Source organism: Polypterus senegalus, chromosome 5 (assembly GCF_016835505.1).
Source record: "Polypterus senegalus isolate Bchr_013 chromosome 5, ASM1683550v1, whole genome shotgun sequence".
Taxonomy (NCBI): Eukaryota; Metazoa; Chordata; class Cladistia; order Polypteriformes; family Polypteridae; genus Polypterus; species Polypterus senegalus.
In genome coordinates this window covers 153,303,479-153,321,557 of record NC_053158.1, presented here as the reverse complement: position 1 = coordinate 153,321,557, position 18,079 = coordinate 153,303,479, and the positions used below count along the sequence as shown (strand labels likewise).

General features: G+C 39.1%; 1 protein-coding gene across 3 annotated transcripts in view; it reads left to right on the top strand.

Moving 5' to 3' along the window:
• Positions 1 to 2,491: 2,491 nt before the first annotated feature.
• The window catches only part of klhl18 (kelch-like family member 18), a 43,185-nt gene continuing 27,597 nt past the window's right edge, over positions 2,492 to 18,079 (top strand). For 2 of the 3 annotated variants that reach the window (XM_039753519.1, XM_039753518.1), the window contains exons 1-2: positions 2,492 to 2,734; positions 17,152 to 17,282. In XM_039753519.1, coding sequence (XP_039609453.1) covers positions 2,597 to 2,734; positions 17,152 to 17,282 — 269 coding nt within the window. In that variant the 5' untranslated portion in view covers positions 2,492 to 2,596. Of the gene's footprint in view, positions 2,735 to 2,805; positions 2,842 to 17,151; positions 17,283 to 18,079 lie in introns of those variants that run through there. The other variant, XM_039753520.1, reaches the window with a different exon arrangement.

Genomic DNA, 18,079 nt, shown 5'->3' with positions numbered 1-18,079 from the left:
TTGTAATTGTAGACCCGTCTGATTTCTCTCATGTCAGTAACATTTTATGGACTAAGCATTCACAACTACGTAAAGATTACAGTTAAATTAGTCCCATGCGAATCAACAAGTTGGTAAATTCTGTCCTTGGAGTGATTCTGAGAGGACTAAAATTATAGTGGTCCTGTGGTAGTAGTTACTTTACCCAGTGACTGAAGTGGAAAAAAGAACAGACAACTGGTAACCATCAGTTCAGACCACATTAGCCACCTGGAGTTCCACAGCAATGGCAGTTTTTCTTAAGAATTTTGGAAAAAGCTGTTCACCCTCGACAGGTGCTGCTGACCTACTACCACTGCACCAGACAGAGTATTTAACCTGTTGTATTCATGTGTGGTATCTCAGCTACACAGCTGCTGATCAGAAAGCCCTACAGCAGGTTGTGTTGAGAGTGCAGAGGTGTTTCAGGGTGCAGCTTCCAACCCTGGAGGACATCTATAGCACACACTGCCTCAAAAAAGTCAGGAGCAGCTGCATGGATTCCACTTACCCATGCCATAGTCTATAGACTATACTATACTTCCTTAGAAGGCTGGCGTCCTTCAATATCTGCAATAAAATGCTGCATATGTTCTATCAGACAGTTGTGGCGAGCGCCCTCTTCTACGCGGTGGTGTGCTGGTGAGGCAACATAAAGAAGAGGGATGCCTCACACCTGGACAAACTGGTCAGGAAGGCAGGCTCTATTGTAGACACGGAGCTGGACAGTTTGACATCCGTGGCAGAGTGACGGGCACTGAGCAGGCTCCTGTCAATCATGGAGAATCCACTGCATCCACTGAACAGTATCATCTCCAGACAGAGGAGCAGCTTCAGCGACAGACTGCTGTCACTGTCCTGCTCCACTGACAGACTGAGGAGATCGTTCCTCCCCCACACTATGCTACTCTTCAGTACCACCCGAGGGGGGGTAAACGTTAATATTATGCAAAATTATTGTCTTGTCTGTTATACCTTCATTGTTATCATTCTTTAATTTAATATTGTTCTTTATCAGTATGCTGCTGCTGGAGTACAGTATGCAAATTTCCCCTTGGGATTAATAAAGTATCTATCTATTTGAACTATCCCCATCCAACAAGGGCTACAGAGCCTTTCCTGCACGGACCTTGAGGTATAAACTCACTCAATCAGTCCGTTAAGTGCTGCTGGTAGGTCACTATGCATTATAGGTATATGTACATTGACATTCATATTCTATATTTCATTGTTTTATTGCTCAACATTTTTGTTATTTTATGGGAAGATTATTGTTTTGTGGATGAGTTGCACATTGAATCTTATTGTTCTGTGTACAATGGCAATAAAGGAACTCAATGCAATTTTTAAGAATACACAATTTACTATGATAGGAATCACATTCAGCACTGGCTTCAGTTTTACAAACTTCTTTATATAGCATTATACGCTAATTACCATGATCAAATATTTGAGCAAGAATTTGACAGGCACTGAAACCCCTCTTTATTTTTAGGATGAATGATGCACTGAAAAGTGAAATGGAGAGAAGTTCTTGGGTTAGCACTATGAATAGCTCTCACTATGGCAAGAAAGGCTGTAATCAGAATATTTTGGATGTTTTTGACACAAGAAGAAAAACTGTGTACTCTACGTTATCTACGTTATAAGTCTGTACAACAGTGGGATATTTAGGTCCTGCATACTCCTTCGCTTTGTTATATTCCCAACTACCCTGCCGAATCATTGGGGTCAATTCATAGTTCATCATTGCAGTAAAATACTTAAAATTAAACCAAACTGATTTTGGGATACGTCATCGGGGCAACAGATACAGCGCCTTAAAATAACATGTTATATTGCCCGGAACTCTGAATTTGATTAAATATATTTCAACATTAATGGATTTTTGATACACAGTGTGCTCCGGATTATACCCAGACGTGCTGCTGCCACCGCCCGTTAGTCCATCATGTGTTATGTTACACAAAGTACTTTTAATTAACGCCATAATTTAAAACCAACACGTGGGTTTTCGAACGCTTTTAATTTCACAGGTGACATTCCATAGTCAATTTGTCATTTTTTTTTTCGAAACCATGACGGCGCCGTTTCACAACGTTACTTTTAAACGAAAAAAAAACAAAAAGAACGCCCTCGGATCCCCACGCACTCCCACTACCTTATGACATTAAAAATGTAGGCACACGCCGCACCACCGAATTGAAGACAGACAGACGTGAATGGGTGACATTGTACCAAACGCCCCCGCTCCAAGGATTCTGACCGGACTGTATTACGCATCCGCCCCCTGCATTCCAGAGCCCCACTGGTCACGCCTTCCGATTGCACTTCCAAGCCACTTTCATTACTCAACACTTTGGGATCTGCCCACCGTCTCGTTTCTATCGGATGAGTGACATTTCTTTGGGGCGGTGTTCATCGACGCCCCGCCTCTTCCGTCTTGTTAAACATGAAAAGGTAATACCCTACGGAAGCCGCAGTGGTTTACCCTCTGTTTTAGGCTTAGCGTTTAAGTATTCATATTAGTCAGTACACTTAGATCGTTTTCTTCTGTGTTCCTCTTTCCTTCTCCCAGATGGAGATGGTAGACGATTTGTTGCTCGAAGAGCTGGAAGATTTCATGCATTTTAGTGTGGCGGAGCTTCCGCAGCGAGGATACGCAGTGATGGAAGAGATCCGTAGGCAAGGGAAGCTGTGCGACGTTACCTTGAAGGTACCTGATGAAAAACCGGTGCCGGTGGCGGGGGAGGGGAGGTCGGGTTCGGCAACAGGGAGTGGTAAGAATGACAGAAGTGGGGCTGCTCATAGTCATGAACAAATGTAAGGACTGTTTTAGCGCTGTATGACTTTGTCTCGATTTTGCGTGTTTAATAGGTCTCACAATGCTTGAACCTCACGAGTTAGTAAAATATTGTTAGCGTTAACTCTTTGTGCCCGTACCCAGCTGACGGACGGGACATCTTTTGTGATCTCCACGCTAAAGGTAACAACTTTACTAGAAAGCCGACGGTTTACACTTCACGTGTCCCACCCACAGTTCGGCTGTCCTTATTTCCTTTTTCCTCTTTCTTTTGTCCATCCATCTTCAGAGAAAGTGTAGTACTTCTTAATGTGTAACTTAACTGGTGGAGTGATACCTATCCGCAGGATGATAAATACTATTTTGGCAGAATTGGTTAATAAAGAAAAAAATCTTAGAGTAAAAATAATATATGCATGAAAACTTGGAGTTGTGTGGTATCGGATCTATTTTGTCAGATGGTACTATCAGATGGAACGGCGTCTGGTCATGTCAGCTCAGCGTGGGATCAAATCTCAGTCATACTCTTTTCATATGTGGCTCCTCCATTCGAAATTCTGCCTCCCTCATTGTGTTTAAGAAACTTTTGAAGACTCTTTTCGTGTGAATTTTTCTCTATAGCTCTTAGTTTGTTGTAATGCTGGGATTGTAACTTGTGTTTTGTTCCAAGCTGTTCACTTGTGGTGATCAACTATGTAAACTGCCCCCCAGATCGATACTTGCTGAATTATGTTGACCTGGTTTGTGTAAAAGCTTCTGCTAAGCAAATAAATGTAAATGTAATATGTTCATCCATGGTGAACATGTAATCTTTCATGCTTAACTCATGACCTAAAACTAGCTCCTATTAAGTCCTCTTCTTTTCTAATCATTGTGTTTTATCATTATTGGTTACATGTTTGGCATATCTAAAATTTGGAACTGGAGCATAGGAAGGTGAAGTGACTTGACATAATGAGTCAGACATGGAGCCCGAGCTTAGAGCTGAAGTACAGTACCTTATCCATTAGAACTTTCTACTTGGCTTCTGTCCTGGAAAGCTGCAGGTAGAGACTTGCATGGATCAAAATTTAAAAGCAGCACTGAAGGAGCTTAAAGCTGGAGACGGGGCAAATACGTTAAGCCCTGCTAGACACAGCATGGCCGGCAGTGTCATGTGGTGAATGACAAGATTGATGTTGCACCTGGCACAGTAGGTCTGCAAATTGAGGTAACATATCATAGAGTGAGAATCTGAAAAATGTAAAAAGAAAGGAAATGTTTTGTTCATTTTATTATTTCATGCACTAAAGGGATGGCAACTCATCATAAGGCATACTCTTTTACAACAGTGCAATGCAGAATAACCTTTCAGCTTAATGTGCAAATGTTTGGAATAAAAGAGAGGGGATTATTGTAGCACTGAAGGTACTAGCACATTGAGCTTGTCCAGAGTTGACTGTTGTCAATAGATTGATGATAAAAAATCTGGAGAAAATACAGCATATATATTTTACAGTACTTCATGCTGCAATTATAAACTGTAGTTGTCTGGCCAAAAAGTAAAAAAAAAGTAGTTTAAAATTAACAAGTTTGATAAATACTTTTCGGGGACATGAACCCATTTCAAGGAAATGAATTTTGACATTCTGAATAAATTGCTAGAAATTCAGCACACTTAAGAGTCAAAACCTGCATATGTCCTTTAATCTCATTAATTCAATTTAGCACCCTGGGGGACACTGGGCGTAAGGCAGGAAACAGCCCTGGACAAGGTGCCATTTCACCACTTGGCACACACATATTTGCACGCGCTCACTCTGGCACCAAGGTAAAGTTTCCAATTCACCCAATAAAATCATTGGTAATAAGAGGCAAGGAGCACACCAGTACCAGCTAGAGCGCATTATTGGCGTCTGGTTATTCATAAAAGAATTGGCACAGATTTTGGCAACACTGCAATATTGGTGTAATCCAGGGGTGTTGGCGATTATCTTGTCCACCATATATACTCTTACAAGACAAGCAGGTGCTTTAACAAATTATGTCAAAATGATCACATGTTGGAGATGGCCAAGGGATTGTTTTATCTATTTATTTCTTTCAGATAGGTTTGATCATCTGATGACCGGTCATGTCATGCTGCACCATTCCATTTGCAGTACTTTTGTTTTTGTGTTTTGTCTGCTATGCAATGTAAGTTCAGGTCAGCATAGATTTATATAATTTTCTTCATATGCAGTAGTGTATTATTCCATGTTAAAACATTACATTCCTTGCGAGAGGTGGTATGTAGTCAAAGTTACAATTTTGCATGCTTTTCTTAACTAATAATCAGCATGACATTAATATTGATAAATGTCACATTGGATGCTTCAAAGAAATCGGAAATCTACTCGTATGCATCGTTAATTAATGAGGGCCCAGCGCTTTGTATGTACTGGGATGCCTCCTGTGTGGAGCTGATGGGGGGGATGCCTCCTATGTTGTGGTTTTCCTGTTTAAATGAAATTAAATGCTTGCATTAGTGCACTATTACATCTTTCAAGATGAATTGCCTACCTTGTGCCTGTACCTACCAGTACAAGCTTCTGTTCCTCTATGACCTCAAATAAAATAAGACATTTTTCAAAATTGATGCAGGAATGGCAATTCTGTGTTACATTTGAAGACGATATATAATTAATGCGATAAAGAAAAAGTGCACTTGACTAGTGGGGTAAATATGTGTGAAATAATCCTTTCTAAAGGTGCGTAAAAAATTTACTGAACCGTATTTGATTTTCTTAATTTATTTAAGTGACTGAATTTGTACATAATTCAACACTGTTATGGGTATTGTGATGCATTTTTGGCATGGTCTTTAATAGTTTTTTTTTTTTACATCTGAGTCATTTTTGGTTGTGACCATGTGATTCTGTGCATTGTCAGCCTGGCATGTAATGCGCACAACTCATCTATCCTGTTAGTTGGCTTTTTGACTGACAGAAAGGAAAAAGCTGCTCTTTCTTTTTTTAAAATAGTCATTGCTGCTTTTGTTGGTAATGGCTGAGATGCTAACAGGCTGAGCAGGGCGGACCAGTCTTCACTTTTCGTAGCTACATTCTCCAGCTTCTCTTGGGGAATTCCCAGGTGCTTTCTGGCTGCTTGTAAGACATAACCCTTCCAGTGTTTCCTGCTTCTGAACTTGAGATTTGTCTTTTAGTGGAGGCATACAGTGGACATCATTGCTTAATGTCTAAGCCACTTGGTCTGTCTCCTCTCAATCCAGAGCGGTGCTCCGAGGCCCTATAAACTGTCAAGCTGCTTATCTTTTTCTAGAGAGTAAACCACTCGGTTTGACAGAGGAGCCTTGTTTTGCCTGAGTTCTCTAGCACTGTATACTTCAGGTCATTATTAAATGCTTGTGACCATAAGTGGGGAAGGGAGTATGCACTCAGTGGCTACCTTATCAGGTCACCTGCTTCTTAATGCAAACAGCCTGCTTCTCTCAATGGTCAATTAGTTCACTGCAACTTCTATTATATTATATGGACATAAGTTCAAGAGTTTTACTTGTTTGACCAAACAATAGAATTCATTGGCAAGTTACATGATCTAAGCAACTTCGATTGTGGTGTGATTGTTAGTGCTGGTTACCAAATCAGCTAGCCTTTTGTGATTATTACATACTACAGTCTCTAGAGGTTACACAGAATGGTACAAAGTAAAAGAAAAAAAAAAACATAAGTTGGAGGTGTGTGTGTGCATGCAAAAACATCTTGGTAATGAGAGAGATGAGCAAGGTCAGAGGAAACTGGCCAGACTTCTTCAAGATAACAGAAAAGCCACATGTACTCGAATAACAGCTCATGTTGTGCTGAAGAACATCTCTGAACGCATAGCACATTGGGCCTTAAATTCCATGGGCTACAACCACAGGAGACCATCCCAGGTTCAACTCATGACCACAAAGTTCAAGTTTACTGTCCTGTACTGTGCTGCGCAGTGAAATTCTTAACTTCATAACTGTTCAGAACAGTTGTCAATAATATCATAGTAACAAAGACCACCACCCACCCCCACACACATGGGGCTATTGACATGAAATTTACACCAGATGTCTGTAACAACCCACATAATCCACACATACTAAGAAATCAAAACAAACAAGTCCGTAAATATTGTGTAATAAAGTGGAGTGACCCAGGGAGTATTGAACACATGAAGAAAAGGAGGTGCAAAAAGGCATGGAAAGCCAAGAAACCAGCTTAAATCTGTCAGTATTTTGAAGACAATCCTGCTCCCTATCAGTGCAAATTAATAGCAGCTGGTTTAGTCCTAATTGATGGCCTATAAAAAGGTTTCTCATTACCAAGGTGACACACAAGACGCATCTCATGGTGGCTAAAAGCAAAGAGCTCTCTCAAGACTTTCACAACCTTATTGTTGCAAAATATGCTGATGGCATTGGTTACAAACGTATTTCATTTAAATTTTGCTGCACAAGCTATTGAAGTACTTGGAGAATGTAGTCTGGTCCGATGAGACCAACATAGAACTCTTTGGATGTCATTTCACACACCATGTTTGGAGGAGAAATGGCACTGCACATCACCCCAAAAACACCATACCAGCAGTGAGGTTTGGAGGTGGGAACATCATGATGTGGCGCTGTTTTTCAGCATATGGTACTGGTAGACTTCATATAATGGAGGGAAGGATGAATGGAGAAATTTGCCAGGACATTCTTGATAAGAATCTGCTGCCATCTACCAGGATGCTAAAGATGAAACGAGGGTGAACATTTCAGCAAGACCATGATGGCAGCAGAAAATCATTGATGCGATCAGTACTAGGCTATTCAAACTGAAAGAGCAGATTTCAAAAATGTATCCCAAACAAACTGTATAAGACAGAAACACATTCCGCTCATCACTGGATAAAGGAAAGTTCAAAGTTTAAAAGCCCGCCTTGAAGTACCAGTGAATACCACCGAGCGCTGTTTCTCGTTTATAGTGAAATGCTGACAACACCATAAGGTCCTGCGTTACCTGAACGACACCTTTCCAGGACGATGGATTGGAAGAGGTGGGCAACAAGATCTTGCTCATCGTCTATGGCCTCCCAGGTCTTCAAGCCTTACCCCTTGCAATTTTTGTCTATGGGGGTACATTAAAGAAAGAGTGTTTGTTCCACCTATGCCCGCTAATCTTCAAGATTTGCGACATCAAATTGAGGAAGCTGTGAATTCTGTAAATAGGGACCAGTTGACTCATGTGTGACAAATGACAGTTTTGATGTTTGTCGCACTACACATGGTGCTTATGTTGAGTGCATGCAACCTCAAGGACCATAGGACCAAAGTTTGAGCTTTCCTCTATCCAGTGATGTGCGGAATATGTTTCTGTCTTATACAGTTTGTTTGAAATCTGCTCTTTCATTTTGAATGGCACTGTACTTATTTTCCCCGCTATACAACATATAATATAGACAGTCATATAAGAAGTATGTTTGCAAGTATTTCTATATAACATACTGTGGTTGTATATACACTGCATTTATATTGTCTGTGTATATGTGTATATATATGTGTGTGTGTTTGTTTATTTATTTATTTATATATATATATATATATATATATATATATATATATATATATACACACACAGTACAGGCCAAAAGTTTGGACACACCTCCTCATTTAATGTGTTTTCTTTATTTTCATGACCATTTACATTGGTAGATTCTCACTGAAGGCATCAAAACTACTTGGTCAAATAGCCCTTACACAGCCTGGAGGTGTGTTTGGGGTCATTGTTCTGTTGAAAAATAAATGATCGTCCAACTAACCTGACTTCTGCACAACACAACTGCTGGTCCCAACCCCATTGATAAAGCAAGAAAGTCCACAAATAACCCTGATAAGGCACACCTGTGAGTGAAAACCATTTCAGGTGACTAACTGTTGAAGCTCATCGAGAGAATGCCAAGAGTGTGCAAAGCAGTAATCAGAGCAAAGGGTGGCTCTTTTGAAGAAACTAGAATATAAAACATGTTTTCAGTTATTTCACCTTTTTTTTTTTTTTTAAGTACATAACTCCACATGTGTTCATTCATAGTTTTGATGCCTTCAGTGAGAATCTACCAATGTAAATGGTCATGAAAATAAAGAAAACACATTGAATGAGGAGGTGTGTCCAAACTTTTGGCCTGTCATGTGTGTGTGTGTGTGTGTATATATATATATATAATATAGTGTGTGTATATGTGCAGTATGTGTGTATGAGGTGTTTGTTGTTTTAGAATATTTTGTTATGATCTTACTACTGTACCTTGGTCTTTGTTCCTTTGTTCTGTATCATTTGTCACATGGAAAGGATGAGAAATGTGGCTGTGTGGGTAGGCTGAGGTCTTTAGTTTTACTGTTTGCCTTTCTAAGGCAGCGAATAATGTGCATGTCCTGAATAGCAGTCAGCTCAGTGTCAGTAATATTTTGTGCCACCTTCACCACCATTTATAGTTCTTTATAATATTGAGCTGGGCAGGTGCTTCATCAAGAAGTGATGCAGCTAGTAAGGATGGAACTCCACTGTGCACCAGTGGAAGTTTCGTCAGAACAGATGGAAAAATGCAAGCTGTCATCAGACATCTGAGGAATTCGAGGTGCTGGTGAGTCTTCTTGACTGGAGTAGAAATGTTCAGTTCATAAGTGATTGTCCCTGCAAGATATTTAAAGCTGCTCAACTTTTTGCCTTTGAGTTGACGCTACTATGGACATGCAATCAACTGCAAATGATCAAGGATTGAAAAAATATTGCTTGTTCATACAAACCTCGATTTCTGGTGCGTAAAAGAGTTATCAGCATGGACCCATGGATTCATCTTGACTTGTGTCAATGCTGCAGATGGTACGGTAATCTTCTGGGGAATGATGTCTTGTAGCCATATGCTTCTTATTTCCAAAGGATTTTTATTTGAACCCCACAGTGTATCTTAGCATTGATGCTGCACATGTGGACAGCCATTCACAGCCATAGTTTTTTTCTTTTTAAATGGATGCCTCCAGCATAATAATTTACCATGCCATAATGCAAGCATTATCTCACACTGGTTCACTCCAATGGCCCGCATAGTCCCTTGATTTCAGTCTTATAAAGTGCCTCGTGAATGAGGAAGAATAGGATATTCACAATATGATTGCATGGCTGAAAAATCTGCAGAGACTGTCTGATACATTTGAGTCAGCATGAGTCATAATCTCAAAGTAATGTCACAGGCATCTTGTTGAATCCTTGTCTTGAAGAATTTGAGCTGTTCTTAAAGGAAAAGGGGGTCTTATCTGGTACTATATAGGTGTACCTAATAAAGTGGCTACTGAGTGCAGGTTGACCCAACATCGTGGGCTTCATCTGAAGAACTGGTGCAGTGCAGCCAATTCAGCACTATCAATCAGTTTCATTATCTTCTTTCCTCAACAGACAAAGGTAGAGGAGAAAGCTTCAGCTAAAATAAAAATATTAAGAAGTCCAGCATTGACTTAGTTGCATGTTTGTTGTTTGCTATATTTTTCAGCTTTGTTCCTTAAAGAAAAGGAAGGAGAAGAAATTATGCACCTTTTATTTTGTTTTAAGCAAAGTGTAACATGTAATGTTGGCTGTAGACGTTTTTCTTTTATGTGCTAACTTGAAGGATATGCTGTGTGTGTGTTTGTTTGTTTTAATGCCGTAGGAAAAGCAGTGTATTTCTCACCCAAGGTGTTTCCTGTTTAGAACCAGTAACATGAGTCCTCGGCACCACAGTGTTTTTTAGAATATGGACCAGAGGAAAAGAAGTATGTCCTTTCCTGCAGTTTAATTTGCTTTTCCAAGAAGGGAAATTTAAAGTCAGTCAGGCATTCTTTATTTTATATAGCAATGTTATGCTTGAATGTTAATCCAAGAAAGTGTCTGTAGCTACATTAATGCTCAGCCATGCTTAATTCTTACTGGACAGCTCATTTCTCCCTTACTGGTAGATCAAAATGAGTCTCAAGTGAGAAATTTAGAAATGATTAGTATTTCTCTTCTCATATATGTTGCATTGTTACATTTTTCTGAAAGACATTTGTAAATGAGAGTGTTGCCATTAAATGTGCAGAGGTTTATGTGAGATAAACCAAGTTGCTTCTCTCCGAAACATGCACTATTGCACTCATATCATCTTTTTATGAATTACTCTGGCAATCTCAGGAGCACAGTGAACAAGTCAAACCCTGGATGGGGCAACAGTCTGACTCTGGAAGTACTCATTCATGCAGGCCAGTTTATAGCCACAGTCAACCTTAGCTGTGTTTCTTTTGGTTGTGGGAGTTCCAAGAGGAAATCCCATGAAGGTGAGCAATCCAGCACCACTGGGAAATTAAAGGATGAGTTTGGTATTTATTCACAATCATGGTTATATTAATTTGCCACGTAAAATTGCATCCTAAAGTGAAGCTTGGTTTTTTTTTTTTATTGTTTTTTTATTCTTGCTTCTTACAGTAGGGCTTAATGGTTCCCAAGTCCGTAGGTGAATAAAAAGCCTTAAACCATAAAGAATACCTCAAGAAAGCAAGTTACTCCATGGATCTCCATGTAGGCTGCTTGCGTTTTAATGCAAGTGTTGACCTACATGCCAGATCTTCAGAATGATTAGACTTTTATGTAAAATATACTTTGCAACTGTGTTGTTAACAGAATTGTGAGGAGTAATACAAAAAACTTGCAACATAACATAGTCAAATCCATTTAATCCAATTCAGGGGACTGGGGACTAGGCAGGAAACAACTCTGGAAAAGACATCATTATAGGGCCTTTGTGTAGAAAACACACTCTCACACTCATACTGGAGCTAATTTGGGAATAATAATAATAATAATAATAATAATAATAATTCTTTGCATTTATATAGCACTTTCTCACTACGCAAAGTGAGATGGCAGTTACCCTCATCCTTTACCTTTGGACATATGGGAGAATGCAGACATTGGAAAACATGTCAGCTCCATATTTTTCAGATATTCTGTCCTCTTTGTAAACTAACCAATTAGTTTAGTTTGATTCTCTTTATCTGTTACACCAGTCAGATCTGTGGAATAAATTCATTTTCCTTCCTCTGTTTGTTTTATAGTTTAATATGGCATTTGTGTAGTCATTAATGCTGAAATATTCCTCAAGAAAAAGTGTGTGTTAAGTTAATTGGCAATTCTAAATTAGACTTCTTTGGATACATTCATCAGTGGTCCCTGGTGTTGATTCTTGCCTTGTGTCAGATATTTAGCTCCTTGCAACCCTAAAGTGGATTAAGTTAATGTTTGTGCTCTTTTGTTAAAAAAGTTTCTTACTAAGAAAAGAAGTGAAAATAGCACGGAAATATTCCACATCCCCCATTTGCATTCAACGTTGTTTGCATCTCTACTGCTCTACTCATTGCTAATCATCAGAATTTGGATACAGATTAGGGAGTAAGCTCTACTGAAAAGGGGAAATTCTGTTTCTTCTTCCGTTTTCTTTTTAAACATTTTAAAACCAAAGCAAAGAATACTTTTTTTTTATTTCTTTAAAATATTTATAGGCCAAATAACTAATTAGATTAATTAAATGTAAGAATGATACACTGAACCTGAAACCCACTGCCTTAGGATGTGCATGGGTGCCTTTTGTTAAGGCATCCAGAGAGCCTATGAAAAGTATTCACCCCCTTGGAATTTGTTTTTTTTATTATTATTATTATACAACATTGCATCATGGGGGATTTCATTTGCCTTTTTAATACTGATCAATAGAAAAAAACAATTTAATGTCAAAGTGGAAACAGATGTCAGCAAAGTGGTCTAATTTAATTAGAAATTTACAACACAAATTAATTGATCACTTTTGTATTCACCCCTTCCTAAGTCAGTATTTAGTAAATGCACCTTTGGCAGCTTTAGCAGCTTCGAAGCTGTATGTACAAGTTTGTGTCAGCGTTGCCCATTTTGAGGATGCACTTTTTCCCTATTCTTCTTCTTTGCAGATCTGCTCAAGCTGTGTCAGGTTACATGGAGATCATGAGTGAACAGCCTTTTTCATGTCCAGCCACAGATCCTCAAGTGGATTGACATTTCGACTCTGATTCAGCCTCTTCAGGATATTAACATTGCAGTTGTTAAGCCGTCCCTGTGTAGCTTTGGCTTTACCCTTGTGTTTGTTCTCTTCGTGGAAAACTAATCTTCTCCCAGGGAGCAGGTTTCATCCAGACTACATAAGGTTTTCCTCCAGGATTTCCCTGCATTTTGCTGCCTTTCAGGGAAACCTCTCCTCTGCATGATGCTGCCATCACCTTGACTCATGGTGGTGATGATGTGTTTTAGTAATGTGAAGTGTTTAAACTGATGGCCAAAAAATCTCAATTTTGGTCTCATCAGGCCACAGAACCTTCATTCAGCTGACTGTGCATGGGATGGCACATATGAGACTCGTATGTCATGTGCATTTTTGTTTGAACAGTGGCTTTCTGTTTGCCACTCTTCCATAAAGCTGCAACTGTTCAAGCTCCTGGGCAACAGGGGTTGTAAGCACAGTCTTTCTAATTTCCTTCTCTGCAGCGTGTACCTCCTTCAGTGTTATCTTAGGTTCTTTGGAGGCCTACCTCACTAGTCAACTTCTGGGATGATCATTTAATATTTTGTGGACCGCCTGCTCTAGGCAGATTTACAGCGGTGCCGTGCTCTTTCTGTTTCTTAATGACTGATTATTAACTGTACTCCAAAAAGTTTTCAGTGACTTTAATATTTTCTTGTGACTATCCTTTGATCTGTGCCTTTTCATGGAGTTGCTTGGAGTGTTCTTTTGTCCTCATTGCATAGGTTAGGCCATGATACTGACTCACCAAAAGCTGACCTTTCAGATAAGGTTCATTTCTACTATAATTTATTTAAGCCCCTTGACTACAGACGGGTGATCTCCATTTTACTAATTATGTGACTTTGAAAACCAGTTGGCTGCACCACTGATGATTTAGGTATATTTATCATTAAAGAAAGTGAATACTTATGTGATCAGTTTATTTTGTGTTTTATATTTGTAATTAATTTAGATTACTTTGTAGAGATCTGTTTTCATCTTAAAATCTATATATACATATAATTCACTAAGGCAAGACACCCATGGAAAGCGCGACGGAAGGGGCATGGATTCACTAAGCCGCCGACAAGTAAGACACCTATGGCGCACACAGGAAGAAGCCACACCCACCAACTTGGATGCGGTGACACTGAAAAAACAGCGTCCTTTATATTCGTCTGTCGTAGAGGCCACATGCAACTCCGAGCCACGTTGACTGTTCATAGAGGTATGTTTCTCGTGGAGGTGAATCGCCATATGCAGCGTGTAAAACGGTTTGCGAGGGGTATCCCATGAGATCCTTAAAACAATCCTTTACAACTGAGGTTAAAACACAATGAAGTAAGCAGTCTTTAAAAACCGAGTTGTCGGTTGCGACGCACGACCGTGTGCACCATAGCAAACTGTTTTACACGCTACATACAGCAATTCGCGCTACTACCGTGGTCGGGTGTCTTGGTGGATTATATATAGAAAAGCAGCCAAAACTGCACAGAGCAATGAAAAGTCTACGGGAGTCATAGGTGCATGTGGACTGTGCAAAGACGACAACGACTCAAGTGACGAGTTGGAGGTGGGCACATGAGCAGGCAGGGTGCGATGGCGGTCCGCCAGCTTTCAGTCACGGATGATTGTGTGTTGGTTCATTCCGTGCATTGTTACAATGTTGCTTTTCTTGCTGATTTATTACATTACCGATTTTTCAAATGTTAATTTTCTCCCTGTGCTTAAAAATCATTAAAAAAAACGGCCTGATTTTGCGGTGTATGGTACACCGCGGGTTGGCTAGTTGTAAGATGTTTTTTTTCTGATCATTGTCAAAACAGTCAAATTCATATTGCTTGAATGCTTTATGAAAATAAAATGTGAATACTTCCCTGCTTGATTTTATGTATAAAAGATACTGAAGAAAAAGCTCACAGTATTATTAAATTCAAAATTTTGTAAAATTGAAACAGTAGTCTACTAATAACATACATTAGTCACCTGTTTGGAGTCCTTGTCTTATAACTGTGCTTTAATGACCTTTCATATTAATTTCCCCAAAAGCACATACAGTATATTGTGACAAATTTTCTAGCTGGTATTACGGGTACTCCTGATGTAATTTAGATGGAAGAAAGATTTGCAGTCACTCATTCCCAGTTGTTTATTTCATCTAATGCTGCCCCTTGATTTGGTTCCACCAACCACAAAAGTGTAGGAGAAAAAAAATCTCAATTTCTGTTTTGATAATTTATCATTTAAAATTACGTTCAGAATATTTACTTTCCTTCGTAAATAGCTCAATTCAGTAGTCACGGAGGTAATTAGAAGTGCAATTTTATGGTAAATGTGTATGGTGTGATCAAGTATGAAAGAAAGCTATAGAGAAGAAGAATGAATGAATGGCAGGGAATGAGAAGACTTGGCAGGTATGGACTGCAACTACCAATGAATCCTGGGATATGAAAGGAATGCTGTTTGTGAGGACAGAGTGGCCCAGTGGGGGGTGTATGTGCTCTGTCCCGTTCAGGGCAAGGTAATCTTAAAGCAGTATAAAGCATTTAAACTTACACTTTTTGTTGTATATTCTCGTATTATAGAATTGCACAGAGATAAACAAGAAACATTTTTGTCATTTAAGGCTGTTGTTGACTAGTGCAGGCAGAATCCTGTTGGTAATAAATACTTGTGAAATAAAACAGGCACTAAAAATATTCCTGTCTCTTCAATCTGCTTATCCAGATCAGTTTGTTTGGTAGCCAAAGCCTATCCTGGCAATACTGGACTTAAGATGGAAAGCACATTGAAATGGGTGCTAGTGCATTGCAGGGCACACCCACGTTCATTCTTACTTTAGAATTGTCAGTTAACATGCAAATCTTTGGAATATGGAAAGAAAACCAGAGTACCCAGAAACAAACCTCCACTTCCTCAAAAAATGCACATCAGTATATCCATAAATATATTCTCAAACCACTCCAAGGTCACAGGGGCCGGGGTCTATCCCAGTAATCCTGGGCAGAAGGTAAGAAACAACCCTGGAAAGGCACTGGTCTATGCCAGGACACACATGTACACAAGCACACTTAAACTGGGGCCAATTTAGAGGCAGCATTAAACATTCCACACATTTTAGAAGTGGACACTCTTTCGCAAAATCACTGTTACATAGATGAGGTCCACACATGAGATGATGAGGTGAGGGATTAGTCAGTATGGCTGTTTGTTGCGCTGTTGCTTGCAGTGGTGCTTGTGAAAAACTGAGGAGACAGGAGACATTTCAGGATGAGGGAGAGTACAGGGAGACGTGTGTCTCACTTCTTCTGACATCACTGTAGGTCAGACAAAGTGGGACACAGAGAAGAAGGTGAGAGGCTCTTCTTGTACCGTGACTAAAAGGAAAACGGGTCCCCATACACTGTGGCGATTTAAATTTTGACATTGGTATACTTTTCTTTGTTTCACTGAAACACTGTTAATTCGCTTAAATTAAGTTTCAATTAGTTGTTCTGGCAAGGTTTTCTACATGTAACACAACCACATCTACTATTCCGAGTGTATTTTCTTCTGCATGACACTGACTCTGCCACCTTGTGATATGCCTTGAAAATCACTGAAGCAAGTTGTTTGAATGCAACATTTCTAGCATTCCTCTCATGTGCAACACTTGATCCCTTATTGAGACGACGCTTGATCTGCTGTCATGACTAAGTTTCTCTAACTCTCTCGTGCTTTAAGCTTGCCTGCTCATCATATGAAATGTAGTAAGGTACTCCTGAAAAGTATTGAAATTATCCACCGTAACAAAAGGGCAAGTATCTGTGTATCTGTCCTGTTTCTATGTCTCCTGTCTTTCAACAGCTGGAACATCGCTAACTTTTGTAGTAATAAAATGCATTGCTTCACAAACATTAACAGTTTTTTACGAATCCCATATGAAATGGCACATCACAGATTACTGTAAATGTTTGCAAAGCACCATCTGTTAGATGACAAATGCAATGCATTTTATTACTACATGTATTACAAAATACATTTCAATAGATGGTGCAATGCCAACATTAATGCTGAGATCTATTTTGATTACTTAGATTTCAATCCATCTTAGATGGGTAGCATTGCTAAGTAATACATAAATGTGCATTTCCCCATTTATATAATATTTCTCTGTGAAATAGCTGGACAGTATGTGCACTGCATATAAGGAGTTTCAAGTTCACATTAAATGAAAGCAAATACTATTGCATTTGTGTCCTTTACAGGTGGGAGAGCACAAGTTCAGTGCACACAGGATCGTGCTTGCAGCTTCCATTCCCTACTTTCATGCCATGTTCACCAATGATATGATGGAGTGCAAACAGGATGAAATAATAATGCAGGGCATGGATCCCAGGTAAGATTGCTTGTGCTTGAACAGTACATTAGAACACTCTAGATGAGAACAGGCCATTTAGCCCAACAAAGCTCTCCAGTCCTATCCACTTCTTTCTTCCAAAAAAACACCAAGTCGAGTTTTGAAAGTCCCTAACGTCTTACTGTCTACCACACTGCTTGGCATCTTATTCCAAGTGTCTATCATTCTTTGTGTAAAGAAAAACTTCCTAATGTTTGTGCAAAATTACCCTAACAAGTTTCCAACTGTGTCCCTGTGGTCTTGATGAACTCATTTTAAAAGCAACAATACCTGAATACTAATACTTTGCTTATTTTAAAATAAATAATGAAATGCTTAATGTGATCACAAACATTGGAACTGAAAATCAAAACTCTTGTTTTCCTATCTGCTAGGTAGTGTTACTTGTAAATATATCAAAGGTTATAAAGGTTTGGAAAAAACGATAATTTTGATTCACTTTTTCCCCTAAAATGAATGGACACTGCATTATTCCCAAACAGCGATTTTATACATGCAAATCATTCAAGTGTTTACAGAGAAACTATTGTTAACCAAGCAATTTGTCAAGTGATATATTTCCTAAAAGGCAAAAAATAGATATATTTTAGACCTGAACGCAGTGTAAGAAAAAAATGTACAGTATATGTACACTTTTTCTGAAACCTACTTTAATATTCATAGGTTTTCTGCAACTGTTTTAGTTCTGCTCTCTGCCAAATCTGATCCTTGCATAGTGGATAGTGATTATGCTCATCATATACACTTGTGTACATCATATTTTATTAGGAAAACAT